Here is a 25,653-nt window from a genome sequence, read left to right as displayed (position 1 = left end):
AGGGGTTGGACTCAGGTTCTGCCCAGCTCTAAATCTCTCATCTGTAGAATGGAGGCACTGAACAAGAAAGACCTCTGGTCTTTTCTGTTGTGTTTCTCTTCCCAGGACTTGATACAGTGCTTGGCACATAGTAAACACTTAATAAATTATGTTCTAAAATCTATTCCTTGCAGCTCTGATGTTCTCCATTTGTTCCCTAGTCAGCTTCTCATTTTCTTCCTCTCTCTCTCTGTTCCCCCCCCCCCCCATTTAGGCAGACTCCAAGTTGTAAGGAAACAGGCTTCCCCTTCCCTTGGACGGAACAGAAACCCTCAAAGGATTCCTGAGTTTGCAGAAGCCTGGGACTGCAGCTGGTCTCCTTAGCAGGGGAGGGAAAAGGAGGGAAATCGTCCTAAAGCATTTGGATGAGTGGGTGGAGCCAGGAAGTTGAGTCATAAAACCCTCGATCAGCCTCTGGCTCAGAATATCGGTCAGCTCGGCTGTGCAAATGAACGTAGAGCCAAAGGTATTCTTCACCCCAGAGGCAAGTGACGGAAGGGATGTGCCAGGGTCGAATCCTGGCTCCAACACAACTAACAAAGTTAACTGGAGCTTCCAAGCCTGGAGCGTCTTGCAGGAGACTTCTAATGGGTGCAGTGCTGGTCCAACAGTCTTCAGTAGAGGATAGCCCTGGTTTGAGAGCGAGTCCACAGAGAACAAGTCCCTCCTCTCCCAGGGTCTCAAGCCAGCTCCACCCAAGCAACATGCAGTGTGGGGACAACATTCTCTCCACCAACTGGGAATCTCGTGCGAATGATCACAGGCAAATTATTAAACCTGAGACTCAGTTTCCCCATCTCTAAAATAGGAATAAACCTTGCACCACTTGCCTCACAGGGGCAGGCTGAAGTGCTCTGTAAACTTCATAAGGACTCTACGTGTGCTGTTACTACCAGCGCAGGGCACAGGTGAGGAGAGCAGCGAGCACAGCCTAGGAGCTAAGGCTCCGGTCAGTGCTAGCTGGTCCTGGCCCAGGGCTTAATCAGGACAGAAGTTGGAAGGGTTTGGTTTTTGCCCCCTTTTTTACCATCCACTTTAGAAAAGGGCCGAAGGCCATGCCAAGCACCTCTGCAGCTCCTTCAATATATGCATTGCCCTTCTCAAAGTTACTCCCATTTTACTGATGGGGAAGCTGAGGCTAAGAGGATAGAGGGAGCAACAGCATTGCCCAGTTTACAGACTTCTTTATCAGTCCAGAAAGGTGGGCAGCGGAAGCACCCTCATCTCAATTATGTGGAGGAGGAAGAGAAAACGCAGGTTCAGAAGGGGGAAGAGGCCGTCCCTGGCCACAAAGCTTATGTGAGAGGCAGGATTCAAACCCAGGTTTTCCAACCTAGGAAAGAGTACAAAGCCTGCCTGAGACCCCAGGCGCACCTCCCCCACCCCCTCACCACCCCATCTCCTCTGCCCCAAGGCTGCTCTTCTTTCATTGAAGAGGGACTCTCCCTTGGACACCATCATCACGGCTTCCAGACCAATGGCAGAATTTCGAGGATAGCTCTTGCACAATCGTCCAGGGGTCCTTGTTCAGCCTGTTCCCACCTCCCCTCTCATGGCACGGAAGTACTAAGCAGACCACGTGTCCCCTGGCAGATGCCGGGGTGGGGGGAGTCCTACACCATGAGCTGGGGCGGGGGGAGGAAGGAGAGAACACCAAAAGCCAAGGTAGGATATAGAAAGATTTATTAAGGCACTAAAAGCAAAATGGAGGCTCTGCATCCAGGGCTGGGGTGTGGTGTGGGGAAAGAAGCTGCTACTTCAGTGGGACCTGGGATCTCAGAGGCCAAGATGATGGGCAGGGTTGGTGGGGAGGGGAGAGTTTGGTCGGCTTCTGCTCAGAGGTTCTCTGTCGTTCTCTCCAGCTTGATGGGATTGGGACTTGCTGGACAAACTGTGGAACAAGTATGTCTATATCCCCTGTACCCCAGTGGGTCTCAGGCTCCTCCCTGCCCCCCAAATCAACCAGGTTGCTCCCCACCACCCCAGCTGCCTTGGAGGCCCTATGTCCGTCTTCCCACCCTGGGCCTCGTGGGAAGTCCTAGGGCCACATGCAGAGAGGGAAAGGGAAAACAAGAGGACTGCACAGGCTCTGGGGCCACCCCGACTCGGGAGGGTTGGAAGGCACAGGAAGGGGGCGGCATGGTCAGGGCCGCAGCAAGCTGTGGCTAGGCAGGGCAGGACACGGCAGACAGAGGCTCAAACGTGAGAGAAAGCGTGGCTCTTGCACAAAGGCTTGTCCTTCTTGGAGTAAAAGGTCTTTCCTTCCAGGTTTATCTGGCAGATCTAGGAAAAAGGGAGGCCCAGTCACAGAGTAGCTAGAAGAAAGGACAGGGCCCGAGAAGAGAGTAGCCCTGCAGAGACACTGAAGAGCCAGGGGGAGCCCAGGGCGGCCACCTCCCTGTAGAGACCAACCCCAAACTGGGGAGTGACCCGGTCTGGGCCCAGAGATATGGATGGGACTGCTCTGAAGTACAACTAGGAAAGCCTTGGAGCTGGCCTCGAGCCAGGTGGGATGGCCCAGAGGGTGGGGCCAAGGCTAAAGCCGGTCTGGGCTGACAGGGTCGGAATAGACCAGAGCTAGTGCGGAATGGGAATGTGGGCCAGGGCTGACGTTATCCTGCATGGAGGGAGGGAACTCAGTGTAGGATGGGAAGGATCTCAGGATCAAAGAGCCAGAAGGGACCCTAGAGGTCAAGTCCAGTCCCCTCATATTACAGATGAGGAAACTGAGGCCCAGATAGGTAAGGTCACACCTATGCAGTAAATAACAAACCTGGGATTCAAACCCAAGTTCTCTGACTCCAATTCCATCACACAAAGCTGCCTTGAGGCAGGCCAGGGCTGAGCTAAGACTGGGGGCTGGTCACTAGGGAACAGGCCAAGGGAGTGGAATAGGGCTGAGGTGGGTGCTGGAAGGGAAGACAGCCAGGGCAGCTGCAGAAGGAGGAGGAGGAGGAAGAGGAGGAGGAGGAAGAGAAAGGGGCCCTCACAGCACAGACGAAGCACGTGTCGTGCCAGCTAAAGCCAAGCGCCTCCAAGAAACGGTCCCCAGCATCGATCTTGAAGTCACAGCCCCGACATTTGGTGCCAAACATCTTCTCATAGTCTGGGTGGGCAGGGAAGAGGTGGAGGCTCAGGTCTGTGGGTCCCTCAGCTAGCCCCAGGCCAGAAGAGATGCCCTCCAGCCTCTGCCTACCCCTGACCCCCATTCCCCAGACCCTAATACACAAATCTCCCAGACGACATCTTTATCCCTCCATCCCTGCCCCTCTAGAGAGGATGGGGAGACACTGCCATGGAAAGGACATTCAATAGAGGTGAGATGGAGCGGGGTCCTCCCACATGCTCCCTGAAGTGGGGAGGGGGTAGTCTTCTTATTGTTGTCAGAGCAATTGGCAAAGCCAAGGAGAGCCGGGGAAGGGGGGAGGAGGGCAGGTCACCAGATTCTGCCCTGCCCTCCAGCAGCCCCACCTTTACCTCGCTCACAGTAGGGTGCTCCTTCTTCCATGTAAAAGGCCCGGTTGCGAATAGGCGTCTTACAAGCAGCGCAAGTGAAGCAGTTCACATGCCAGGTCATCTTCAGGGCGTGCATGATCTCCTGGAGTGGGGCAGGAAGGGGCACCAGCTCCAACTCTGAGCCTGCCCCTCCCCTCCTCCCTCCTCCCCTGCCCCATCCCCGCCCCCAGGCCTGTCCCCCGGCTCACTCCAGCAATCTTCTTCTTGCACTTGGCACAGCTGGGTGCATAGCGCATGTCATAGCACCTGGGGCAGAAGATGGAGCCCTTCTCCTCAAAGAAGCCTCCCTCCTCCAGCACCTTCCCACACTGGCCACACACAAACTCCTCCGGGTGGTACGAGTGGCCCAGCGCCACCAGGTAGCGGCCCCTGAGAGATGGAGGGAGGGAGAGCTGCAGAAGCAGGAATGGAGGGGGCCTAAAGGTCCCCCGCTGCCCAGAAGAATGGGTGCTCCAAAGGGCAAGGGTGGGTGTGTGTGTGTGTGTACACGCATGCCCCTTGCACACGGCACAGCCTGGCACAAAGCAGGCACTTAATAAAGGTTTGTGTAATGAATGGCTCATGGGGGAGCACAGAAGAAGCCCCACACTGGGAAGACAGGAAATTTGGGCTCCAGGAATCCCCTCCATTCCCTCTCTACTGGGCAAGGCCCTCCCTGCTCTGGGCTTCCACTTTCCCCTTTGTATGAAGCAGCCCAACCAGGCGATGCCCCACATCCTGTCCAGCTCTAATATCATGAACCTATGAAATGAGTTACTCTGATTAGGTCTCCATTTTCATCCTTCCCCCTCCTACCTCTGGGCATCCACAAAGGCCAACCCCCCAAGCCTGGGATGCGCTCCATTATTTCTGCCTACGGAAATCTTTATTTCCCCCTTCAAGACCTAGCTCAAGTGCAACCTCTTCCAGGAAGCCCTCCCCGATTTCCCCACTCAGCCAAAAGGGATTTCACTCCCAAATTTTCCTAGAGCACCGGATCTCTTTGATTCCACAACATTCTTAGATTGCATTAATTTTGAGTACTTGACAGAGCCCCCATAATATGAGGGTAAGCTCCTCGGGGTCTGAGGCCATCCTCCATTTCTGTGTTGGGTTCCTCCACTCCCCCTGTCCTCTCACTCTCTTCTTGACTCTTTACAATCTGGCTCCTGACCTCATTCAACTGAAACAGCTCTGTCCAAAGTGACCAACAGTCTTTGAATTTCCAAACCCAATTTCCAAACCTTTTCTCCTTCTCCTTGACCTCTCTGCAGCCTCTGACACCACCGATCACCTTCTAGGTTTTCATGACATGGCTCTCCCGGCTCTCCTCCTACCTACAAGACGGCTCCTTCTCAGTCTCCTCGGCTCTGTCTGCATCTAGGTCATGACCACTAACCTGGCATGGTTGTCCCCCAAGGCTTTGTGCTGGGCCCTCTTCCCTACATATACTGTTTTTTTCTTGGTGATTTCATCAGTTCCGATGGATTCAGTTATCATCTGTAAGCAGATGATTCTTAAATCTCCAGCAGTCAAATGGTGTAGCACATATGCAGCTGGGCTTGGAGTCAGAAAGACCTAAGTTTGAATCTCATTCCAAGCTCTCTGTGTGACTCTGGGCAAGTCACTTAACCTCTCACCCTTGGTTCCCTCATCTGTAAAAACGGGGATGATGGTTGGTTGTCGTCCTTTGTTCTCAAAGAGGACCAAAATGACACCACTATGCTACAGTCACGTTTCAGCGTGTCCGACTGTGGCCGATCAGATCAACAGGAGCTGGAATAACACCTATCTCACAGTGAAGGTCTATGCAAACCTTATAAATACTATCTTTATTATCTGTTTGTCTAGCCCTAACCTGTCTCCTGAACTCCAGTCTGGTATTTCCAGCCGCTGATCGGCCACCTCAAACTAGATGTCACACAGACATCTTAAACGTATGTCCAAAATGGGATTTATTTTTCTCCCCAAACCCTCCCCCGCTCCTAATTGTGTCACTGCTGTCCAGGGGACCACCATCCTCCCGGTCACCCAGGTCACACTCTGCTGTCTGTCTCCCCCTGCTCCTCACACCCTCTCACCCACCCCCACCCCCAGATCCAGGCAGCTACCAAGGCCTGTTATTTCTTGCCTTGTACTATTTCTAACATATGCCCTCTTCTCTGCTCTGACAGTCACCACCCTGGTCTGAGTCCTCATGGCCTCATGCCTGAATTACCACAATAGTCTTGCTCGTCTCTCCCCAGTGAAGCTCATTCGCCATTCAGCTGCCAAACAGATCTTCCTGAAGTGCCGGTCTGACCATGTCATCTCCCCTCATTCAAAAACTCAAGTGGCTTAAGGTGAATTACAGGATCGACAACACAACCCTTTGTTGGACTGTGAAGGCCCTACACAACCTGGTCCCTTTCTCCTCTCTAGCCTCCTTCCACTTGACTGCTTGCTACATATACCCCGGGATGCCTCTGGCTGTTGTTTGCACACAATACTCCATCTCTGGACTCTGGGCATTTTCCCTGATCATCCTCCATGCCTGGCGCTGTCTCCCTCCTCATCTGCACCTCAGGGCTTCCTTCCAGTCTCAGCTCCAGTCCCACCTTCCACAAGAAGCTTTTCCTAATTCTCCTTAATTTCAGTGCCTTCCCTCTGAGATGGCCTCCAATTTCTCCCGGGCAGATCTTGTTTGTTCAAAATTACATGTTGTCTCCCCCATCAGCCCCTTAAGAACTGGGGCTGTTTGTTGCCTTTCTTTGTAGCTCCAGCACTTAGCACAGTGCTGGGCACACAGCAGACACTTAATAAATGCTTGCTGACTTGACTTGTTTTCAGGGTTCCATAATAAAGGTTTGTTCAGTGCTACAGAGAGGCAACAAGAGCTGGCTTGGGCATCAGGAAGGCCTGGGTTCAAGTCCTGGCTCTGACACACCCTGGCTCTTGGACCCCGGGCACATCCTTTAGCTCTTGGTGCCCTGGGTAATTCTCTAAGCCAGTGAGTGGCACAGGAGGCGCCAATCTCCATTGACAAGAGGTCTTCCTTGCTGAGGGCTCTCACACAAATGGGGGGAGCTGCTATTGAAGCTGGAAAGGGTCTTACAGAGCATCTAAGCCAGCTGCCTCCTTTTACAGAGGAGGAGCACAGGGAGGGGCAGGAGCTTGTCCAAGGCTGCTCAGTGAGCTGGGAAGTGGAGCTCTTGATTCCTTAGCCAATGTTCTTTCCAAAACAGTGGGACTCAGGGAAGGGACAGGGGTGCAGAGAGGGCCACCTACCGGATGACCTTGTGGCACTGGTGGCACACAGGAGTCTTGCTGCTGTCGGGGCCCAGCTGGGCAGCCTGCACGATGGAGTTCCGGTTCTGCACGGGGGTGGGGGTGGCCGGCTGGCTGTGCCGGGTCAGCACGGTGCTAGTCTTGTCTGGGGCGTAGCGCTCTGCGAACGCTGGATCCACTGCCCAGGGTGGGCGACTGGGGGGGCCGGAGCTCCAAGGGCTGGTAGGGCCTGTGAGGGCCGAGGCCAGCTCTCGAGGAAGTCTGGAGACCCTCACCCCAGCTTCCCACCCAGCCTGGCTCAACCCCGAATCCCACTAGTGACAGGGACACAAGACTCCCCCTCCCCCCCAACTTCCTAGGCCCAGGCTAACATCTAGAAGAAGGCTGGCACACACTCAGGAGTTACCTCTAAGTGTCTTCCTGTCTCTGCCCATCGTGCCACCCCCCCAAACCCCAGCAGCCATAGGAAAAGACACTTAAGCAAACCCCAACCCTGTCCTGTCATACCAAGCTAAGCCCTAGTAGACAAGTGGCACCCTCTGGGCAGAAGGTGCCAGGAGAGATCAGTTCCAGTTTATATCCCCCCGCCCCCTCCACTCTCCCGCTCACCAGATCTGGGCTCTGGGGTCAGCACAGTTGAGGCCGGGGAATCTGTCCTTGGTACCTGGCTACAAAAATCCCCAGTTGACCTCCACATGGGGCTCTAGCCCAGTGAGCTCCACCCTCCCCATTACTGTAGGCCTACCCTGAGACTGGCTGGGCAGCTGGTTCCCCAACTGGCAGCATGGTAACCCCTGGCCACTGCTAGGCCTGACCCCACCCTTATAGTGGGACCCGAGGCTCCCAGGATGGACAGGGGGCCTTGGGTGGACAACGAATGAGCTAAGACCCTCTTGGGTGGCCCCAGCTTTCATCCAGGACCCAAAGCCAAATTCACAGCCCCACCAGGAGAAAAAGCTCAGCCCAGGATCTCGGTGGAGAGGCATCAATCAGTATGTTCCCTATTGCTGCAAGGCAAGGGCTAAGAAGGAGCTCACATCTCTGCCCACACCTGAGCATCTGGGGCACTCCCAACATACCCTTCCACCCAAGAGGTGGAAGCACAGGCAGCTGCTCCCAGCATGAGGAGAGGTAGGGGGCCTATGTGTGCTCATGGGGACACTAACTCCCTTGGCCCCCAGGGTTCAAGACTAAACTAGGCCCCCACTAAAGGCAGCTCTGACTGAGGGAGCTAGGCTAGTGGTATTTCTCCCTAAGATCCCTTTGCCAGAAAGAACCCAGGCTATTTGCAGAAAGCACCAGAGATGACTAGAAGACATTTGGTGGTATAAAAAAAGCATTGGCCCATGAGTCAGGGGACCTAGGTTCCAGTCCTAGCTATGTCCTTGGGTCAGTCACTTAACATCTGGGGCCTCAGGTTCCCTTTCTGTAAAATGGGGGAATTGGTCTAGGTGATCCTTAAGGTCCTTTCCCAGGTCTGACTGCAAAGCTGTTTGAGAGGGAAGGGCTTCAGGGATTCAGCATTAATGATGGTTATCTTTCTGCATCCACAAACACAGTAGCCCTGACCACAACGCCCATGCCCCAGGGAAGGTATTAGGTAACCAGAGGAGGTAGAGAAAGAGTCAGAAGCAGAGACAGAGAGAAAGGACATTTATTTCCACAGCTCAGTCCCAACTGTCCCCCTCTTAGGTCCCAGCTATGACCATCACATTTGGTACAGCTGGGCACAAGTGCCTGTCAAAGAATAACCCTACAAGACCACATGGAAGTGGGGGAATGTGCGTCAGATCACTGAGTTTGAGACCTCACATCAAACAAGGGCCTTTGAGCATTGTCCTCCTGAAAGGAAGGCTCAGCCCAAAGGCCCAGGGTCTGGGAAATATGGACGTTCTCAAAGACTGCCTTAGGCCACCTCTAAGTTGGGGAGCGCTTTGAGGGAGCCAGTCAAGGGAGAAGAAGGGAAAGGGTTACCATAACTCTCCTTCAGTCAAAGGGAAAGGAAGTGGGCCCTGGGGGGAGATGGAAGAATGGGGAAGGGAGGTATCCAGGGCTGGGGGCACTAGGGTAAGTGGCTGAGATGGAGAGTAGCCTCAGGGAATGGGAGAGGGAGTAGCAAAGGTCAGCGGGAGGGCTGGGAGACAGAAACACAGGCAGGCAAATTGGTAGCCAGCCAAGGCCTGTACTAGGGAGCTGGGGGGAGGGTCTGGGCTAGAACACGTTGAGCATGTGGGCAGAACGCTGATGGTGCCAGTCCCGTAGGCGAGTGTAACGGGGGCTCTGCAGCTCCAGGACATACTTTTCCCTGAGGGACAGAGAAGAGAAGGAAAAAGGAAGGAGGAAGAAGAGGAAGGAGGAAGAGAAAGGCCTTGGGTATGTAACTCCAAGGCAAGGAAGCCCACCCTACACCCAGACACCTGCTGCTCTGGGAGCCACCTATGTCCACAATGCTCCTGGCAAAGAGCCCCATCGGTGGGGCTCTCTAGAAGCTATCATGGAGCAGCAGGGCTGGACCAAGACAATGCCAGTGGAGCAGGAGGGCCTGGCCAACTGCGACCAACCAGTCTTACCTGGATTTCTTCAACTGTTCTTCATCAGGGTCTTGCACTGAGAAGGCAGGAAAGGGAGAGAGGGAAGATTAGAGACCAGGAAGGTTCCATAAGCCCTCCCACTCTCACCCATAATCTTTCCCACAATACTGCATAGAATAACAGGAGGAGCCTGGGCCCCCAAAGCGGGGAGGCAAGGCAGGCAAGAAAGCTGGTGTCCAGCAGGGAAACTGGGGCTGGACATAGTGAGCGTCTTACTAGGAGAAGCCCTGAATAGCCTGCTCCTTGGAAGAGGACCTCAGGTCCAGACCCTACCAAAGCCGGAAACCCTTTTCTCCAACATCCTAGCTGCTTAGGCACCTCCAGTGACTGGGAGCTGCCTGAGGAAGCCCTCGGAGGTTTTAGACAGCTCTGAAAGTGTTTCTTTATGCACACAACAAAAATCTGCCTTCTCTACAGTTTCTAATCACTGCTGTTAGTTCTGCCCTCTGGGGTCTGTCAGAAAAACTGTGACCTTTCTTCCACGTACGAACTCTTTAAGTAATTGAATATGTGAAGAGTGGTGGAGCAGAGCCCATCAGAGCCAAAAAGATCATTTGAGTCCTACGTCATGTGACCAAGGGCGCGGTGCTTAATAAACGCTCATTGATTGGCCCATTTAAAATAAACTCTGTGCCTCAGTTTACTAATCTGTAGAATGAGAATACGTATAATACTCGACTCACAGAGTTGTTGGGAGGACCGAATGAGATGGTGTCTTCATAACCTGGTGTCTCAGCAAACCTTTGTTCTTATTCAGTGTTTTTTTCAGTCGTGTCTGACTCTGTGACCCCATTTGGGGTTTTCTTGGCAAAGACATTGGAGTGGTTCGCCATTTCCTTCTCTGGCTCATTTTACAGAGGAGGAAACTGAGGCAAACAGGGTCAAGTGACTTGCCCAGGGTCACACAGCTAGTAAGTGCCTGAGGCTGGATTTGAACTCAGGAAGATGAGTCTTCCTGACTCTAGGTCCAGCACTCTGCGCATTATGGTGCCACCTAGCCATCCTATTTGCAAACCTTTAAGTGCTAGCTATCATTTTGTGACTCCCATCACCACTACTCCCCAGCCTTGTACAGGCTACACAAATAACCCAGGAGAATACAGAAACAGTTCCTTCAATCTCCCTCTCTTATGACATGTCTCCAGTTTCCTCCTGAGCCTGGTCACTCTCCTCTGGACATAGGTCAGTTTGTCAAAATCCTTCCTTAAGGAAAGTACCCAGAACGGGATCCCAATACTCCAGATGACCATGGCAGAACTATCACCCTCCTTCCTCATTCCGGATACTAGGCCTCAATATGACAGTCTGTGGGCCTGGTTCTCATCTCTGGAAAGGGATGGGGGTTTGACCAGATGCCCTGTGGGGTTCTTTTTGACTTTAAAATCCAATATTCCTTTTAGCACAGCATGGCCCTTTTACATCGGCTTTCTGGCTGACACATCACACACAGCTGATTCATATGAAGCTTGCAGTATACTAAGATTCCCACGTCTTTTGCACATGGGTCTCTGTCCCATACTTCCATAACTGATACAGACTCTATCCTTCCTGAGTTGTTCCCTCCCAGATGGTAAAATTCAGGGGTCCACTCCCATCCAGAGTTGGGGATAGCAGCACACATTGGGGCCTACAAACAGCCTATCCCTTCCCTGGGTACTTACTGAACTCTGTGCCCGTGAGGTGGGCTAGGATCCGGAAGGATCGGGACTGACCAGTCCCAGGGCGTGGCTGCCAATCCTCCGTGTTCTCCATCAGACGCTTTTTGCTGGCATCAGGGAGTAGCCGAAGGGGCTGTCTGTGGGGAGGGTGGGGTCTGTCTCAGGCCCCCAGATCCCAGGAAGCCTCATCCCACCCTGGTTGTGGTCCCACTAAGTTCCCTCCATATCCCTGCCTAGAGACAATGGAAGTGTGGGGCTGGCCACGGACAAGCCCAGGGGCTGGGGATGGAGCAGGGGAGGAGGCCCCCAAACAGTGAAGAAGGTAAGAATCGCCTCCAGGGGCTTAAGTGAAAGGGTGTGCAGGGGGGGGGAGGGGAGAGGGGGGGAGGGGGTAAGGTTATACATCCCCCATGGGACCCAGGGAAGAAGAGAGGGACAGGCAGAGGGAAGCTCACTGACTTGTTAGGGGTCTCCACCTGCAAAGAAGACAGACAGACAGGGGAAAAGATGGAGAAAAGAGGGATACATACAGAGGGAAACAGGGGAGGAGACACAGGGGAAAGAGGTCAGATTAGCCACAAGAAATGGGCTGAGTTCACCGAGGGAGCAGGAGTGTGTGTTCGTGACAGGATGTCTGGGAAGATGCATGTGTTGCAATGACCAGGGGTGATGGTGTCTGCATGGTGGCATTGTGAGTGCAATGGGGTGTAGGCATGATGCAGGGGGTGGGGGCATGTATGAATGTGACAGCTGGAGGACATGAACATAATGAGCATGTGGGTATGATGGTGTGCGTGCGTGTGCATGTATATGTGTGTGTGTGTGTGAGAGAGAGAGAGTGCAATGGGGTGTGGGTATGATGCAGGGGGTGGGGGCATGTATGAATGTGACAGCTGGAGGACATGAACATAATGAGCATGTGGGTATGATGGTGTGCGTGCGTGTGCATGTATATGTGTGTGTGTGTGTGAGAGAGACTGCAATGGGGTGTGGGTATGATGCAGGGGGTGGGGGCATGTATATATGTGACAGCTGGGGGACATGAACATAACGAGCATGGGGGCATGATGCTGTGTGTGTGTGCTTGTATGTGTGCGAGTGTGGCAATTCTGATGGCTGGAGGGGATGGTGTAAGCATAATGTGGGGGCATGTCTGTGTGTGCTGGCATCTATGTATGATGGCTGAGGTTGTATATAATACACATGTAATGACTGGGGAGGGCTATGTATGTTATAGAGGTGTGTGTGCATGTGTAACAGCTAGGTCCTTGGACCCTATCATCCTGAGACCAGCTGGGCTCCCACAGCCAAGTACCAGGGGTAGGGAGAAGGGCACTACTGGCCTGTAGGTCCATTTTCCTCCTCTGAGCAGCCTCCCCCGCCCCCACCCTCCAAGCAGCCTCTGACACCAGAGCTTAGGTGCCCAAGGTCAAGGGGATCTCCCAATGCTTCCCCAGCCCTTCCCACAATGCAGCCTCTACTCCTCCAAAAAGGAGGGAGGAGGAGAAGGAGACCTGGACCTCTGAGGGAAACGAGTCTGCCGATTCCGCCTTGACCACCAGGAGTCACTGCCACACTGACCCAGGCTAAAGGACTCTGGGAACAGCTTGGTAAAGAAGAGACAGGGCAGACAGGCACATAGCACAGGCACCAGAGAGAGCAGAGAGCACGTGGATTACTGTGGCCATCCCAGCCCTGGTGACATACCCATTCTGCTGGGGGGTGAAGGGGGGTGAGGGGACCGTGCAGGTCCCTGGCTTCACCCCTGTGCTCTCAGCCGGCGAGGCAGCCCCAAACGGGCGGGCGGTCTTGTTGAGGGCAGCGCTGGGTGTGAAAGTATAGCGTGGGGGTTCAGCGGAGGGGGGTGGGTCCTGGGCAGAGACAAAGCAGAGCACAGCATGAGCAGGTGGGCTTGAGGGGTAGGGCATGCAGGGGGGTAGGCAGTGCTCCAGGCACACGCCAGGCATAGGCCCTGCCCAACCCAACCCCAGCACACCCACCTTCCCAACACAGTTTGAGATCTGAAGGCCCAGAAAAGCTATCTCTTCCCTGTGCTCAGGAAAAGCAGAGTTCCCTTTCCAGCCTAGGGGCCAGTCCTGAGCTTATAGGGTCCTTATCTCTCTGCTTTTCCCTGCACAAGGCCAGTGGGCAGGATGCCCAGAATGTGGGGGCCACCCCCCCTCCCCACAATAAATCAGCCTCTACAGACAAGGGCCCCAGGAGGAGAGGAGCTGGGCCGGTCACGTGTCCCACTCCCCCACATCTGGCCAGAGGCAGGGGGCAGGCCAGAAGCTCAGGTTTCAAGCTGTAGCTAATGAGGGGCTCATTGCACCAAGAGATGAGCTCATCCCCTCCACCCCAACACAGGCGGGGCCAGGAAGTGGTGGGAGCCGCCCCCTGGGGCACCAAGGCTTGGCCTTCCGGGGGAAGGGGTCCAGCTCCTCCTCCCAACATTCCCACGCAAGCAGAGAAGGCGGGCACCCTCGATACCCCTAGGGGACCATCTCATCCTGCCCAGACCCTTCCAAGGCCTCTATTTCCCCAGGCATTCAGAACCCCACATGATCCTGACACACCCCTCTGCCACTACTCCCCACTAGTCCCAGCCTCCACACCCCAATTCCAAGGCAGAGTCCTAACCCTGATGTGCAGAGACAAATTCAGACACTCAGCCCCAGCCTAGCTGCAAGACAGACACAGAGCTAGCCCAGATTATGGTCCAGGATGGGGACAGTGTAGCAGTGCTGAGGCCCAGCCTGTAATCCAGGTTCTTCCCCCAATACTGCTCTTCTGGGCTCAACCCTGGGGAAGGCAGGAGCCACTTCAAAGGCCAACCTCAGGGAAACTGGGCTCCCTCCATTCTCCCCTTCTATCTACAGCCCTGCTTCCCCCACAAGAGACGAAGCCCTAGTCAGCCCCCTACTGACAAAAGCAGTTACCTACCTTCTGGGGTTTGCTCACAAGGGGCTGGGCCCTGAAAGACACACACACACAAACACAGAGTTCAGAGTCAGGACAGGGTACATCCCCCTCACCCTCAAAAATCAGGCCCCCAGCCCTCTTCCAGAGATCCTGCCAGGCGCTGCGGCCACCCTCACCCCACGGTGAGCCATCCTGGGTCCTTTGTCCAGAGACGGACACCCTAGGAGCAGCTGACGCTTTAAGAACCCTTGACATCCATCATCTCCCCTGCACTCCTATGAAGCTGGTAGTACAGGTACTGTCCTCAATTTACAGAAAAGGAAATGGAGGCACAGACAGATTACATGGATCTGCCCAAGGGATTTGTCACACAGCCAGGAAATAGAGTCAAGAAGAGAGGCCAGGGCCTGCCAACTCCAAGTCTGGTGCTCTTTCTGGTTAAGCTATTCCCTTCCCTCATCCCTCAAACCTGTGAATCTGGTTCCAGAGATCAGTCTGGGGAGCTCTCTGGCTTAAATGTGGTGAGGGAGAGGGTTTTCTGCAGTGACTGTGTGTGTGTGTTCTGGAGGCCCAGGACACAGACGCCCTTAGGGAACCAACCATTCTTGGACCCCTCACTGCCTTGGCTCCGAAATGGAGGCCTTGAGACCAGGCAGAAAATAGGTGAGAGGGGACAGGAAATGTTTTAGGATCTGTAGTAGTAAAATGTGGTTCCTGGGACCAGTACCGAGGACTGCAGCAGACAGGAGGGCCAGGGGCCTGAGAGGCCAAGCAGCACAGAAGAGACACGCCACTGGGAGTCAAGAGACTTGGGCTCTCATCCTGGTTCTGCTCCTAACTAGCTGTGTGACCATGGGCAAATCACCACCTCTCTCTGGGCTTCTTTCCTCCTCTGTAACATGAGGAAGTTGGATGAGAGGCCCTCTAAGCCCCTTGCAATTGTGACATAATATCACCTGTCCAGCTTCCTCTCAGTAAGGGAAGGAGGGTGGCCCCAAGACTCTGGGAAGCCAAGGGGCTCAAGGTACCCACAAAACTTCTCTCAAGGTTCTGGAGGGTAGGGGTAGGGAAAAGGAACATCTCACCCGGGCCAGACTCAGAAAGGGACCCAGGAGTCCACGCTGCGGTCACCCCTCGCCACACACCTGCTGAGGCCGAGGCTGAGCTGCTCCCCACAGGCCCGGATCTTGTTCTGAGCTTCAATGTGGGTCAGGTCGTTGGTGTTCTCCCCATCGATGCTCAGGACCCAGTCCCCCACACCCACTCCAGCCAGAGCTGCCTTGCCCCCTGGAGTCAGCTGCAGAAGTAAAAGACACAGAAGGAATTTCAGACACAGCATGGCATGGTGGATGAGACCTGGGTTCAAATCCTACCTCTGACACTTACTTGTTGTGTGACCTTGGGCAAGTCATGTAACCTCTGTCTGCCCCAGTTTACTTATCTATAAACTAAGGGGCGATAACAGCACCTGCTTCATAGGGGGCTTTATGAGGATGAAGAGATAATACAGGTAAAGCACTACATAAGTGCTAGCTATTATTAATATTAAAACAGGAAGGGACCTCAGAGATAGAATCCAACTCCCTTGTTTTTATAATAGTGGAAAGTGAGGCCCAGAGAAGGAAAGGAATTTGCCCAAAGTCACACAGACAGAAAGTAGCATGACAGGTATGCTAACCAAAATCCTCTTGACTCTGAATTCAGGATTCTCTCCAAAGCCCTCCCAGAATCCCACTCTGGAGTCACCTGTCAGTAGGCCGTGAGGCCCTGTCCCACCCTCCTCCACCCCCGCCAGGCTCGGGCCAGCTGCTGTAGAGGAGACAAACACTCCCGGCCCAGCTTGGGCCACAAACCACGCAGAATTCCAAACCCTGCTTCAAGGGAAGAGAAGTGATGTCTACAAGAATGTTTGGGAGAGGGAAGCTTCCTGGAGGAGACGAGGCTTGAGACAGGCCTTGAAGGATGGGTGGGATTTTGAAAGAAAATCTGGGGGGAGGGCATTCCAGGCTCAGGGGACAGCACAGACAAAGGATGTAGGACACCTAGACCCGGCCAATTGGAGCAAGGGGAGGAGAGGGAGATAAGGCTACACGGGCTGTTCTCCCGCCAGACTGTGGAACTCCTCAAAACCTAGCTGGGAATTTGGACTTTATCCCACAGGCAAAGAAGAGCCATTGATGGTACTGGAGAAAGGCTGATGTCCGAGTCAGATCCATCCATGTAGCCATGTGGAGGGGGAGAGACTGGAGGGAGGGAGGACGAGATCCTGAAGAGGCAAATGAGGCTAAGTGGAGAACCAATAGTACCAGGGAAGCTGAGGAAAGAGGATGTTTTTTAAAAAGTGTTAGTTGACGAATAAAAGTCACTACTGACCTCAAAGAGAACACTATCACAGAAACCCCCTGGGTGCAGAGTTCCTTTGAATCTCAGCTCTCCTACTTGCTGCCTATGGACATCTGTACAAGGCAGTTCAATGATGAATTAAATGGTCTCCAGGGCCCTCGTTAGCTCTGGCGTTCTATGATTTCAATGGGGGTGAAAGTAAGATTAGAGGAGGTTAAGGAGAGGGCACCAGAGACAAGCAGAGGTATTAAGTGGAAGTCTGCCACGGCCAGAAGCCAGAAAAAAGGTCTGGCTCCCCTGCTGGGAGGCCTTCAAGGTACGCAGCTCCCCCCTCCCAGGTATCCCTACTGGAGGGGAGTCCAGACAAGAACAGTTAGGTGGATTCACAACTAGTGGGATGCCCGACCTGAAAGAGTGGTTATTAATAGTTCAATGTCAGCTTAGAAAGTCTCCAATGGAGTGCCCCAGGGATCCTATTTAACAAGAGATCACAGATGACAAAAGCAAGGCAGGTATCTAACATGCTGGGTGATGCAGTCAGGATCCAAAATGAGAGAAAAAAGGCTTGGTAAACCTGTGATTTCATCTGTGTGTGGAGCTACCAGTATGGAAACCTTCTCCCCTTCCATCAAAGCAGATCAGAAACAACTGCGTAACTTGTTGCCTGGGACACTGAGAGATTAAATGGCTTGCCTGTAGTTATAAACCAGTACAATGTCAGAAGCTACACCTGAACCCGGGCCTTCCTGACTCCAAGGACAGCCCCTTCTACTCACTATGCCACACTGTCTCTCAAGATAAGATTTAATAAGGATAAATGTAACACTTTATACCTGGGTTCAAAAAATCAATTTCACAAGTACCAGATGGGGGAAGGGGGGGCATAGAGAGCAACTGACTTGAAAAAGATCTAGGGGTCTTAGTGGACTACAAGTTCAAAGAGTTAAAAGTGTGATAGGACACCTAAAAGGCTCATTCGATCTTCACTGTAGTTAAGAGAAACAGACTCTAAGATGAAGGAGGTGATAGCACCCTATAGTCTGCCCTGATCAGACTGTGTCTGGAGTGGCGTGTTCAGTTCTACAACCACATTTCAGGAAAGGATACAGAGGTGAGGAAAGAGGGTAAGAAAGGGATGGGAGGAACTGGTGTATGTTTTACTTAGAGAAGACCAAGAAGGTCATCATAGCTACTTTGTGGGGTGCAGTGGATAGAACCCGAGACTTGGAATCAGGAAGACCTAAATTCAAATCCTGACTCAGACACTGTTGTGAAACCCTGAGCAAATGACTATATGTCTCTCAGCCTCAGTTTCCTCCTCTGTAAAAAAAGCACATTAATAGCACCTACCCTTCACTGGATTACTGTGATCACCAAAGACGTAAGGAGCTTTGAGAGTTTAAAGTCTTAGATGTCAGCTACTGTTGTTATGGACAGGGATAGGGCCTGAAACTGTGATGTCATTTACCTAGGGAACGCCAGACGGGGAAACTCTCTGCCAAGCAAACTCTCTCGGCAGTGTAAGTCTTAGAGATTTCCACAGAGATCTGAGAGGCTGGACTCTCACCTAGGGTCACACAGCCAGCATGTGGCAGAATCGGGGCATGTCCTGGGATAATTATTTTAATTATTATTTGACAGGCAGTTATGTGGAAGAAGGGATGATAGTTATTCTGTTTGACTTTAGAGATCAGAACGTTCAGAAAAAATGGGTAGAAGGGAGAGAGGCAGGTTGAGGCTTGACATAAGGAAAACCCCCCTAACGCTTAGCACTAAGAAGGGGCCCAGGCTGCTTCGGGGGGCAAAGGGCTTTGTGCTTCACCCCAGGTCTTCATGGAAAGGTTAGAGGACCACTCGTCAAAGATGTTAGAGAGGAGAGTCTTATTCTGGTAGGGACTGGACCAGCTGCCTCGGAGGCCTCTTCCAGCTCCATGACTCTGCTCCCTGGGCAGCCGCAGCCACAGCCTCCCCCACAGATATATCAAAACTTGGGGCTTGGGCCCTCTCCCGATGCCTTGATCCCCAGCAGCACCAGGCCAAGGAGAACAACATCAACCACTGCCTGCCTCTCTGGCCCTGAGACCTAAGGGTGAGGCAGTGATTTCAGTGGGTGGCAGGCACTGACTGAGGCCTCTCAGGCCCACAGCCTCCGGCCCCCAACCACAGGCATCTCCCAGCCCAGTGCATCTTACCCCCTCCCCCCACCACCCCAGACATTACCTCATCAGCCAGGCCTGAGCCCAAGAAGAGCTCCGCCTCAAGTCCTAGGGTCAGGGAAGGGAGGAGCGGGGGAGGGTCACAGCTCTGAGAACTCAGGGAGGGGACCACCCACACCCTAGTCTCTCCCCAGATGCTAGGGCTTGGGCCAACAGCCTCACTGGGGGCCAGGACGCCCTCAGGTCACAATGGGCTGGCTGCCACAGCAGTATCCTCACTCAGTCCTCAGGACCTGGGGCCATCTCTTGTCCAGGAGAAGAAGGCTGAAGACCTCAAATCTCAAAGGGGATAGGGAAGGTCCTGGTCCAGGGAATGGCTGCCTCCAGGCTCCCTCAAACTCAGTTCTGACAGGCAGGGACTGCCTAGGTCTGTGCTCATAGGACAATGTCTGGCTGGAGCTCAAGACAGGGAAGTGTGGGGCCGCTGGCGGTTGCATTCCTGGGCAAAGCACAAAGCACGGTCACTCTAGGGCCCCTGACCTCAAGCATCCTCTGTACACAGAAAGCTTACCCTGCAGTAGTTACCAGATCACAGAAACTGCGGTTTACGAAAAAGTGACTTGCCCAGGGTCATAAAGGTAATAAATACATGAGATAGGATTGGAACCCAGAACTTCCTTATTCCAACTCAAGTGATCTGCTTCTCACTCAGTGGATGAGAACTAGACTCAGGGAGCATGTGGCCAGGGTGGGGGGAGCCGAGAAGAGAAGGGGAGGGGTGTCACCTACTCCGTTAGGGTACCCAGCCCCTCCACAGGCAGGTACAGGAAAACCAGAAGGTTCTAGACTCTGAATCAAGGGGAGGGGAGAATGACTCTTAATACCTTAGGAGAGGGGTTTCTGGCATCCTGGCATCCCCCCAGCCTCCTACAATAATCTGCTTCCTGACCTCAGCAATCTTTGACCACCCCAAGGGGTGGGCAGAGTTATCAGAAGGGACTCCTTGAGCCAAGCTTGCAGGAGGTGGGCAGGCAGGCAGCAGAGAAGGTAGAAATTCGGGAAGGAAGGGAGTGGCCCACTCACAACGCAGAGGTGGAGGATTGGGTGGGAGGGAAGCAGAGTGTCCAGATTAAGGAGACAGTCATCCCATCAAACTCTGCACTGACCAGAGCACATCCAGAATAGTGCATTCAGCTCTGGACACATCTTAGGAAAGACATTACTTACCCAGAAATGGACCTCGAGCTCATTCCATGAGAGGATCAGTTAAAGAAACTGGGGGCGCTAAGCCCAGAGAAGGAAAGGCCTAAGCAACAAGAAAGCTATTCTCAGGTATCTGAAGAGCCGTCAGGAGGAAGAAGGGATGGCTAATCATTCTGCCTGGCCCCAGAACCAGGAGCAATGGGTAGAGCCACAGAGGGGCCGATTTAGGCTTGATGTCAGGAAAACCATTAGGGCTGTCCAGCAACGGAATGAGCTACCTTGGGAGGTTCACAGGATTCCTTTCTTCAAGCAAAAACTGGTTATGCCTACAGAATGTTCTTGTACTGGTATCGGCTGGACAGGGCAGCCCTGAGGGTCCCTCTGGCTCTGAGATGCTGGGATCGGGAGGTAGGGGGCAGCTGGTGGCACATGGCCCCCAAACCTCATCCTCAGCTCACACCCAGTGAGGGATGGGGCCTGCCCCAAGGACTGAAGAGGCCAGTGCTACATATTCCCTTCAGGCACCTCTTTGTCCATGACCTGCCTTCCTTCTCCTTCCCTCTCTCCCTCCCTCTATCCTTCCTAAAGCCATACACCACACACTTGCCTCTTGGCCTCCAGCATAGGCATGGAACTAACCTAGTGGCCCTCTGGTACCTCATTTTAACGGAGAGAGAAAGAATTACATGTCCTTCACTAGCCCCACCCAAGAGACAGAGGGGCTCCAAGCCCTGGGCAAAGCAGAGCTATTCTCAGCCTCCCAGGCAGGAGCAAATCAGAATGCGTTTTCTCCTAAATACAGAAGGAAAAAAAAGGCACTTTGGCCAAGTCCTTTTCTCTTTGGGGTGTCAGTTCCTCATCTAAAAAGTGAGGAGCTTAGACTAAAAATGATCTAAGGAGTTTTCTAGTTGTGATATTCTCCATTCAAAGTTCTAAAGACATCTCTCAAGCTCCTCCCAGTGTGACATTCTATGTTCCATGCATGTTCTAAAGGCTCCTCCCACCGGTGGCATTCTATGTTCTATGTTTTAAAGGCCCTTCCCAGACGCGACATTCTGTTTCATGCATGTTCTAAAAGATCCTCCCAATACGACAGTCTATGTTTCATGTTCTAAAGGCCTCTCCTGGCTTTTCTTCCAGCTGTGATATTCTATGTTCCATGTTCTAAAAGACCTTCCCAGCTGTGACATTCTGTGCTTCATGTTCTAAAGGTCCCTCCCAGCTGTGACATTCTTGGTTCCAAGTTCTAAGCTCCCTAAATCTGATGAACTTAAAGGGCCATTCACAGTTGGGACAAGGACAGGATGCAGTGGACACTGCCTCACTCCCCAATCTCTATCACCAGGGTGAGAGGCAGGACTCACTACACCCCTCAGCATCCATAAACAGGTACCATCTGGTCACTAGGAGGGTATGGTGGGTGGGGGCTTAATACATAGGCTCACAGGTTCCCATGGAATAACCTGTCTCTACTAACACAGTGCGTTTTCCTCCCCTATCCATCAGTGTGTGTTTGTGGGTGTTACATGAAGAGATTCCCACCCTTCAAGTCCCCAGCTCCTCCCCATGTAGTCCCCCCAAGTAACTCCCTTTTTTCCCTCTGCCCCTCATACTGGCCTTGGCCAGCCAGCTCCTCATTCCCCAGATTGCCAATTAACCTTGGGAGCTGCTTTGGCTCCGTCCACCTCCTTCTCTGGGCGCCGAGCTCTGCAACATTCCAAGGCTTATAAGGCAATGAACACCCAGCACCCACTGTAAGAGCAGGAGAAGGGACAGGGAAGGAAAGGCTGAGACAGCCAGGCAGCTAAGAAGGCCAGAGGCCAAGTTCTGACACTGGCCACTAGCACAGAAATCCACAGACTTGGCACTCCAGAACCAAGAAGAGGCCAGCGAAGAGACTGGGAGAGGAGGGGGTTCCCAGAAACTTCACTAGGCAGTCAAGAGGCCTAGCTCAGCCGGGCCCCTGAGCAGCTACGAGTAAGAAGTTAGAAGGAATCCATGTGGGGATTGAAGTTGTTCCCTGAGAGAGGGTGAGAAGCCTGTGTCATAAGGAGCCAAAGAATGTCCAAGCTGGAGGGGGACTCAAGAGGTCATCCAGCTCCATTCCTTTGCTTTATAGTTGGAGGAACCAGAGCCTAGAGAGTAAATGCCCCAAATCACACAAGAAACTAGTGGAAGAGCTGGGCATGGAAACCAGGGATCACAGTCCACAATTCTGCCTTTCTCACAATTTTGCCCTTTCTAGGGAAGGATTCCCTCCCAACCTATAGCAGCCCATCCATCTCTGCTGACTCAATGTCTACTCGCCAAGGGTGTTTCTGAATGTTCTCTCCCTCTCCTCACCAAGCCCATTCCTTCAACTTGTCCAAATTCCACCCCCTCCTTCAAGCCCCACCCTGTCCACGAAAGCATCCCTGTCTGCCTTCAAAGGCTCACAGGATATAAGATCAAGAGCTAAACGGGACTTAGAGATCCACTGGTCCAATACTGCCCATTTTAGAAATAAGGAAATGGAAGTCCAAGAAAGTTAAGGATTTATCCATCGTCACCCAGGTAGGAAGAGAGATTTGAACCCAGGTCCGCTGCCTCCACAGTCAATGATTCTCTTTCCACTGCGGCACAATGCCTCAAGCCACACTGATCTCCCACTTGCACAAAGCCCTGGTGAGGATTTCATGGAAGGGAAGAGAGTTTAAGTAGAAAGAATGCTAGGCTGGGAATCGGGAGACCTGAAACAGAGGCTCACTGATGCCAATGACAAATGTGTGACTCTGGCTGAGTCATTTCCCCTCAATGGGGCTTCCTTTTCTTCACAGGGAAAAAGAGGGTGTTACATTAGATGATCTCTAAGGTCCCCTTCTAGCTTTAATAATAACATACGGATCCGCAGATGCGTCCAGCATTCTCTCTCTACTAGAGTGAAAGCTTTTGAGGGGCAGAAAGGAAGGGAAGGGGAAAGGAATAAGTATTTACACAGCACCTACGGTGTGCCAGGCACTATGCTAAGCGCTTTACAAATATCTCAGCTGATCCTCACAACTCTACATGGCAGGTGCCATTACTACCCCCATTTTTACAGCTGAAGAAATCAAGGCAAAGTGCCTCACCCAGAGTCACACAGCTACCAAGTGTCTGAGGCCAGATTTGAACTCTCCCTGCCTGCAGGCCGAGAGCTCTAACCACTGTGCCACCTACCAGCTTTTATCTGTTTCTGTCACACCCCTAGTACTCAGCGCAGCCCTTTTGCCCAAACAAAAGTCAACAAATGATACTTTCCATATCTAAAGCAATGTAAGGTTTACAAAAAAATGCTACAAATCCAGAACTTGATATGCCCTAGGTCACATACACAATAAATAGCAGAGCTGAATTCCAATTTAGGCCTCTTGACTCCAAAAACCAATCAGCGTGCTAAGAAAGCTATTTCCAAGATGGGGAGTGTGAACATTATTATTCCCCATTTTATAGAAGAAACAGAGGTTAAATGACTTGCCCAAGGTCATTGATGTAGGCAGTAGGAGAGCCAAGATTCAAACCCAGGTCCCAAGTGCAAAGCCCCAAACATTACACTCTTGTAGGACCTAGAATCATTGCCCTCCTGCCCACTAGAACAACCATCAATGGCCCCATTCCCTCTGCTTCCTAAGCCAACTCACGGAAGGAACACATTAGCACCTACTGCCCCACCCTCATTCAAGGAGGAGGTAAGTTCTGGTCTCACCCGAGAGATGGAGAGGGGCACGTTGAAGTCCTTGCCTCCTTGTAACCGGAAGCCCCAGGGAGCTGGCCCGTCCAGTGTCACCTTGTATGGATTCATGGTGCCAGCTGATTTGTTCCTGAAGGAAAAATATACAAGGTTCAGCTGAGGAAGGCAGGCTGACTGGTTCCTGATACTGGACGTACAGATGTCGGCCAGATGCCAGATGGACAGACGTGGAGCCGAGGACTTCGACCTGCCTAGGGGAAAGGGAAGGAACTGCTCAGGCCCTGGGAAAGTTCTTGTCCCCAACCTGGATTGTTTTCTCCCTTGATGGCATTCCCCCCAACAAGTAAGGGGTTCTGCTCTAGGGTCCCCTGAAGGCCCACTGGGGAGCAGTCTCCTAGAGCCAGGGATGGGGAAAGGCCAAAAAATACTCCTCTACCCCCACCCAACCCCACCCCCTGAGCCTCTGGGTGAGAGCAGGGTCAGAGTGGGGGCAGGCCAGAGTGAAACATCGAGGCCTCACTCAGGCTATATAAGGCATGAAAGCCGACACTGCACGTTGGGGGCTCAGGGACGAGGGAGGGGGTGAAGGGAAGAGAGATTGTGGGGGAGGGGACTGGAGCCCATCCCAGCCTTGGCTGTTCCCCCAGCCAAGACAGGAAGAGAAGCAGGGAACCCTTTGAGCTGACAGCTGGTCTCAGAGGAAAGGAGACCAGACCTGGGAGATATGTTGTTGGTTCTATGAGGAGGGAGAGGGCCTCCCCCTGTTTCTTAAGAGCCCCTAGGGAACATGGGGAAGGATGGCCTAGAATGAACGAGCTAAGGCAAATGAGCCTAGTACTAAACACCCTTCCAGGCTAGAGCCAATCAAGGGTATGGGAGGGCTGGGGGGTTATCCCCTGACATTCAAGGGCCTGCTTCTCAGGGTAGGAAAGGACTAACACCTAGGTAACTATTAGGCCAGGAGAACTGCTGCCAATACAAGGCAGGAAGCCAGGTACATATAATATGCCCAGAAGTTCCCTGAGCCCTCTTGCCTCAGTTTCCTCAGAAGCCTGCTAAAAGGTACTGTCCAACCCTCCCATGGACTAGAAGGGTACCATACCCTAAGGGTAGGTCTCCCAGAGATTTGGTGAGAGATACTCCCTCTCCCTGAGAAAGGATAGGAGGACCCAGAGCCTGTGTTACCCTGGGCAAGTAAATCATTTAACCATCCTGAGGGTCAGTTTCCTCATCTTTAAAATGGGAGGGTTGGATTGTGGATAGCTTTGAAGGTGCCTTCCAATCCTAGACCTATGATCCTCTGAAGAATAAGGGCAGAAGCTCACGTCCAGAGGTCAGCATCCTTAAGAAACTGAGTATACAGAGACTTCCTGATATTCTGGGTGAGACAGGACAAACAAGGCAGGCTGGCTGGTAGCGGAGGAAAAGAAATGACAGATAAATGCATCGTAGCATCCCCTGCCCCCATGGGGAGAACGAGAGAAAGCTGAATCAGCACCTTCACCTCCCAAGAAAGTAAATGGAGGGGCTCAAGTCAGCGTCTCCTGTCTCCCCAGGGACGGAGAGGAGGGCTGTCAGCCCCCTCCCTGGGGTGGAGGGAACAGCCGTCAGCCCCCTCCCCGGGGAAGGACTGGGGTTCAGTCACCCATCCCCCCACCGAGGGAAGGAAGAGAGGGGCTGTCAATCAGTCCCCTACCACGACAGAGGAAGGAAAGGAGAAGGGGTCCAGTCCGTCATCGTCCCCTCCCGGGGAAGGACGACAGCCTCCCGGCCCTCCCGGAGAAGTGGACTCAACCGCTCCCCCATCACCCCCCGGGATGGGGGTGGTGCTCGGGGGCCCCGCTGGTGGAGGGCCGGCCCAGACCCACGGACAGACGGTGAGTAAGCTGGGGGGTGACTCCCTCCCTGCCTCCCTCCCCGCTCCCGGGGCGGGGCCTCCATCCAGGCCCTTACATGGAGCTGCTCTCGCCCCAGCCTGAGCCCGAACCCCGCGCCGGACAGGGCGGGGCGCTCGGAGCCCGGGCTGGAGGGGGCCGAGGCTCCGCCGAGCCCCGCGGGAGCCCCGGGGCACAGGCGGGGGCGGCAGCGGCAGCTGCGGCGGCGCTCGGGGCGCGGCGGCCGCGTGGCACCACGCTCGGGGCTCGGCGGGCCCGGGAAAGCCCGCGCCCGCTCCCCACCTCCGGTTACCTGGCCGCTCTCGGGGCGCCGGGGGCGCTGCGGGGACCGTGGGCTGCGCGAACTCGGGCCGCTTCGGGCCGGCCCCTGCGCGCTCT

The 25,653-nt window shown here is 53.5% G+C and overlaps 1 protein-coding gene across 3 annotated transcripts; it reads right to left on the bottom strand.

Annotated features, from left to right (window-relative positions):
• Window positions 1–1,705: 1,705 nt before the first annotated feature.
• On the bottom strand, window positions 1,706–25,653 carry PDLIM7 (PDZ and LIM domain 7). 3 transcript variants are annotated; one of them, XM_036752152.1, is made up of 13 exons: window positions 25,568–25,647; window positions 23,396–23,510; window positions 15,118–15,269; window positions 13,994–14,024; window positions 12,758–12,921; window positions 11,054–11,187; window positions 9,372–9,408; window positions 7,411–7,469; window positions 6,802–7,030; window positions 3,744–3,924; window positions 3,517–3,637; window positions 3,030–3,145; window positions 1,706–2,322 (listed from the first exon to the last, which is right to left on the bottom strand). In XM_036752152.1, exons 2-13 carry the CDS (start codon window positions 23,489–23,491, stop codon window positions 2,236–2,238), a joined length of 1,407 nt encoding a protein of 468 aa, XP_036608047.1. In that variant the 5' UTR covers window positions 23,492–23,510; window positions 25,568–25,647; the 3' UTR covers window positions 1,706–2,235. The 3 variants fall into 3 exon arrangements, with proteins under 3 accessions (XP_036608047.1, XP_036608049.1, XP_036608050.1); XM_036752154.1 differs by lacking the exon at window positions 12,758–12,921 and adding an exon at window positions 11,510–11,526 and having other exon boundaries at window positions 25,568–25,643; XM_036752155.1 differs by lacking the exons at window positions 1,706–2,322; window positions 3,030–3,145; window positions 3,517–3,637; ... (1 more) ...; window positions 6,802–7,030; window positions 7,411–7,469 and adding an exon at window positions 8,440–9,106 and having other exon boundaries at window positions 25,568–25,653.

This window comes from Trichosurus vulpecula, chromosome 3, assembly GCF_011100635.1.
Source record: "Trichosurus vulpecula isolate mTriVul1 chromosome 3, mTriVul1.pri, whole genome shotgun sequence".
NCBI lineage: Eukaryota > Metazoa > Chordata > Mammalia > Diprotodontia > Phalangeridae > Trichosurus > Trichosurus vulpecula.
Note: the sequence above shows the minus strand (reverse complement) of the source record. Positions and strands in the feature narration are given on the sequence as shown.

Excerpts from the sequence above, each read along its gene's own strand:
- PDLIM7 (XM_036752152.1), bottom strand. The coding sequence starts at position 23,491 with ATGAATCCATACAAGGTGACACTGGACGGGCCAGCTCCCTGGGGCTTC. Across the intron at positions 15,270-23,395 it reads TGCCCCTCTCCATCTCTCGG|CTGACTCCAGGGGGCAAGGC; the intron begins GTGAGACCAGAA and ends TTACTTCTGCAG. Across the intron at positions 3,638-3,743 it reads GCAAGAAGAAGATTGCTGGA|GAGATCATGCACGCCCTGAA; the intron begins GTGAGCCGGGGG and ends GCCCCACTCCAG.